This window comes from Pundamilia nyererei, unplaced genomic scaffold (genome assembly GCF_000239375.1).
Source record: "Pundamilia nyererei isolate P.nyererei 1_Seehausen unplaced genomic scaffold, PunNye1.0 scaffold00064, whole genome shotgun sequence".
NCBI classification, from domain to species: Eukaryota; Metazoa; Chordata; class Actinopteri; order Cichliformes; family Cichlidae; genus Pundamilia; species Pundamilia nyererei.
The window spans coordinates 478,665-483,599 of NW_005187465.1; the positions used below are offsets into that span (position 1 = coordinate 478,665).

The following is a 4,935-nucleotide window of genomic DNA, read 5'->3' on the forward strand; positions in this document are numbered from 1 at the left end:
GGAATTCCAGGTGAAAGACCGACACAAAGTGGTGCACACGTGAGAAGTGGAATGGAAATCATACATGATTCCAAATATTTTTTACAAATAAATAACTGCAAAGCAATGCTATGAAAAGCACCACACATTTTCATGCTTTTTAAGGCTATATGTGGTCATAACAAGGTTAGTTACAGGTTGCAGTTAACCAAAACTAGTTTAAAAAAACATTTTAGTTAACTACAATAAAAAAAACACGACTTTTGAAATTACTTTAAACTACCTGAAACGATTTTGTAAACTTGGAAAACTACCTAAAATAAAATATACTACAACTAATAAAACAAGAACCACCTCAAGAGTGCCAAGTACCGCTGCCTGGGTAGGGTTTACATTTAACGGAATACTATTGTATTTTGTTTTCTTTGTTCTTTTTAAATGAACTTTGAGATGTTTGTAGTGCATTAGAAACAAATGCAAAGTGTGGGTTTTTCTTATTTGCTCTTTTGAAATTTATTTTAATATGCCTGACATAACTGGCAGAAATAAAATGTAAAAGCGAGGTCAGAGGTCAAAGCTGACATGATATATGATATGTGGCAATGTGATATTTAAAAAGCAGATATCCCAGTGTCACTAAATGTTGCCAATACAAACAAAGGTAGTAGAATTTTAACCATAATTTTAAAGATAAAAGATATTTTAGGAAAGTTTGACCTTATTTGAGCTTGAAGAAAAGGTCAGAGGTCCAAAGTAATGCATCATTATATCATTGATTATATGCCTATATGTTGTTAATTCAAACAAAGGCAGTGAGAAACAAAGGTTTAAATAGCTCCGTATAGCATTATCCCTTTGACCTTCAGCTCAGTCTACTGACCTTGAAAGAGAGGTCAAATGCGACATGTTATTTGAAATCTTTATACTAATATATTTACCCTTTTTTTAAAAGTCATAAGGCTTTTTGTCACTTTTCAACCACTAAATCATTAAGTAGACCTTGAAGACCTTGGTGGATGCATACATTTCATGTTTACAGACAGAGTGACAGGCACACATGCAAACGCCACCAAAAACATAATCCATCTTAGAGGTAATAAAGCAAAAAATGTAGAGGAAACATCCTTAGGTTTAGTATTTGTTAATTTATTAAAACTAATCAAATCAGAACTTGACTGAAGAGGCGTTGATCTCTGTGTATATTGACACTTTAAATGCTTACAAGATTGTGAGTCAGCTGCTTTGAAAAAATTCTGTTTTCCTTTCTTTCTTTCTTTCTTTCTTTCTTTCTTTCTTTCTTTCTTTCTTTCTTTCTTTCTTTTTTACTTGTACTGATTTTTCTAAATACACTAACACTTAAAAAGCTAAAACTGGAACTGGAACTAAATTAAAATTAAACTGAAAACTAAAAGTCAAAAGTAAAACTGATTAGAAAAAACAAAACTAGAATCATAGTAATCCTGATATGAAGCAGTCTAATTTCTGCCAAAATTGTTCACAAGCCTCTTTGACTCATTGGAGTGTTTGGATTTGAGTTCTAATTAGTTTGTGCAGTGTAGCCAAACAATAACATGAAAACGTATCACTTTCTTTGTGGACCTCACACATCATAATAATCTGTGAATTGTGGACTGTGAGCTGGATAAGCCAGGACTAACAACAGTCTATTAAATAGTACCATTATTATGAGAAGAAACCATAACTCAGAATCTAAAGAGAGACGACCCTCACTTTGTCACAGATTCACAAGACAGGACAAAATTCCAGATCAGGTGAACTAAAGAGAAAGTGGGTCTTTTATCTGACTGTTGCAAAAATCCAGAGAAGTACAAAGTCCAAAAAAGAAAAAGGTGAAACAAAACAGGAAACTAAAACAGGAGCAAAGAGAACGCTGGGAGACACGTGAAGTGCAAACAGATACTCGGACAAAGACACAGATAAGATTATATGCACACAGAGCTGATGGCCCAGTGAGGCACGGGCTGGAAGAGGGCACAGGGGGTAAATATTTAAGACAGGGCAAACAACTCACACAGGAGAAACTATAATACAGGATGGAAACTATCAGAGATGTAGTAGAAAGACAGAGACAGCACATAACGAGAAACCAAGGTGAACCAGGAAGAAACAGCACGAACTTCAACATCAACAATGAAATAAATCACTGAATTGGTCTCGCAGAGACCCAACACAATGGATTGAACTAAAGGAATAATCCTCATTCACTCAAGTGAAATCCTTCACTTGATTTCCTATAAAGAAATTAAGTAACATTTATTTTTAATCACACTATAGTGATCGTATAGCGTATGCTTGTTTGCACATTCCCTATCAGATTGCTTGCTGACAAGTAAAGTAAAAATGATGCCTCTTTCCATCTTTGATTTGCTTTTTGTTTGTTTGGGGGTTGTTGTTGTTTTTGCTTTTTGCTATATTATCAGATTCATTGTGATACAATTTAGTATGTCATTTATAAATGCATTTATAAGTGTTTATTCTTGATTAATAAGCTTCTATATAATGTGCTCATGGTAACATTTCGAAAGTCTGAGTAGGTGATTAACAAACTATTTAGATCTACATTTATATACATATAATGATTAAGATATGAGATTTGTTTCTAAGCTCAGTGCATCTCTTTCTCTTAAACCCCTCTTACAAACTCGGACTCTGGTCCTACCTAGATTTCAGTAATGTGCAAACCTCCGGTGGCAATAAATGTTTGAGTGTTGTGTATCTCTCTGTGCTTTGGGTGAGTCGGTTTTCTGTTGTGAAGATAGCTGAGACTTGCTCGAGTCTTGGGGTACTTTCATTTTCATTTTTAAATACTGTAAAAGGCAAAAATACTCCTAACTTTAAATGAGGTCACACAAAAATACTTAACAACTAGTAACTGCCTGAATTAACCATGAATTAAAATGTGAAATAAGTATTTATAAAACCTTTATTAACTCACTCACAAACAATTAGTTGATCAATCAAGAACAAAAATATTTATATTTATAAATTACATGCATGCTAATGTACATGCTAATGTGCGCCATAAATGATGCACTTACCCGTGTTAAGTGTTACCAAACTAGAAAATTATTTTAACTCGATTTTTTTTTTTAACTCTAACTGTTCTGGCTACAGTTTGTGCAGAGTTAAATGTGGAACTAGACTAAATTGCGAGATTAGATGAAAATACAGAACCATTATATGTGTCATGGTTGACAGTAAGAGTGTGGTGATGTGGGGAAAGCAACAACACACTTGACCTTGCAGTCTGGTATTTTCATGTGAAGAGTTCATATTTATAAATTGATGATTTTTTTCTTAAAAACTGAACTACAATTCGTAATAAGGAAATGAGTCTGAGCATCAGACGACTAGTATTAAATAGCATTCATTTTAAAGTGCGCAAATTGTAATCACCATACAACGCGTTAATTTACCTTCCCTGTGTCCAAACGTGATTATCTCATCATTAGGATCCACAGTTAACCATATTAAACATTTTCCTTGAAAGATCCGTGGACTAAGTTGCTACTTTGATTGCTTACTTTGCATAAAACCTGATGGTTTGTCGCCACCAAGTGAAAAGTCTCCGTCAACATACGTACCCGACTGCTGCTTTTGGCGCACACGTGTGCCCGCTGCGGGAATCAAACCGAGCCCGTCTGATTGTGATGAACGTCTAACACGTTTAAGCCGAGGTCCACGCGCTGTCATTATCAGGCGTACAAATTTCGAGAATACCGAAACATGGCGCGTAGTGCGTGCGTGGGGGCAACCCCGTCTCAGCCTCCATCTGATGGCAGCATCAGGCAGTCCCGTGAAACATTTGCGTGGGAGTTCCCTTCACCGCCATGTCGGGATAGTGCACGTCTCTCTCTCACTCTCTCTCTCACTCCCTCTCTCTCCGCGCATCCTCCCCCACATTAACAGCTTAGGACAGCAGAAGCAGCTCCTACAGCATCCAGCACCCAGCATCCATCCCTGCCTGGGGAGCAGCAGTCCTACCCGGCGCAGCACCGACGCACGGAGGGGGCGCATCATCTAAGTGATGCCACAGCATCAGCCGCATTTCGACAACAAATACTGAGAGTACATCCTAAAGGAGAGGGAGCAGGAGGAAACAGAAGATAATAAAAAAAAAGCTTCAGCCTCGAAGACAGCAACTGCCCATGAAGATGTCTAACGCTGACATCGTCTTAAACGCCACGGATCGGATGGTGAAATGTAAGTTAGCCTATATTTTCTGCGTGCTTATGGCTGTATTACATAACACCTCCGGTGTTTAGCTCTCTGCGGATCGGCAGGACGCGGACTTTATGAACGTGTCGCGCATTAATGGTGCATATGCGGCCATCAAGTTGTGTTCGTGGTGGTGTTGGTAGTGGGCAAGTGAAGCTTTGATGTTGATAAACAATCCGGGTTCCTCTGCTGCACAGCCCCCGCGGAGAGCGAGCCGAGCACACGGGCAGCACCAGGAAATATGAAGTGGAATACATTTTTAATTGTGCCCGCTGATTTATGTTTAATCGTATCTGTCATGATTTGACTGTACGCTTGCTTTCGCTCACGACGGGAGGAGAGGGGGAGTGTGGGGGGAGAAGGAGGAGGAGGAGGAGGAGGAAGGAGGAAAAAACAGCTGAATTGCCGAGCTTGTGGTAGAAGCTGGAGCAGTGATGCAGCAGGATTTCAGGGGCTTAGACGGGGGCCAGCAAAAAGAGGGAGAGGGCATGAAATGGACATTTATTGGGGGGTTTATTTTACCGGGCTCAAGTCAGGGTTTAATTTGATTAGAAAAAAAGGGTGGCGGTGTGTGGGGGGATTCCAAAAGCTGAATCAGTAGATGGATCAATGGAGGATGATAAAGTGCCCACGGATGTCATAACTCACTTAGCCCTGCTCATTTTTCCTCCTCTCTCTTCTTTACAGTGGATCTGCCAACAGTCAGCACTCTGCCTG

General features: G+C 38.8%; 1 protein-coding gene across 2 annotated transcripts in view; it reads left to right on the top strand.

The window, feature by feature from the left end:
* Positions 1 to 3,633: 3,633 nt before the first annotated feature.
* ppp3ca (protein phosphatase 3, catalytic subunit, alpha isozyme) overlaps positions 3,634 to 4,935 on the top strand; it is a 31,051-nt gene continuing 29,749 nt past the window's right edge. The window contains exon 1 of one of the 2 annotated variants that reach the window (XM_005735400.2): positions 3,634 to 4,203. In XM_005735400.2, the coding sequence (XP_005735457.1) occupies positions 4,149 to 4,203 (55 nt within the window). In that variant the 5' untranslated portion in view covers positions 3,634 to 4,148. The remainder of the gene's footprint in view (positions 4,204 to 4,935) is intronic. The other variant, XM_005735399.1, reaches the window with a different exon arrangement.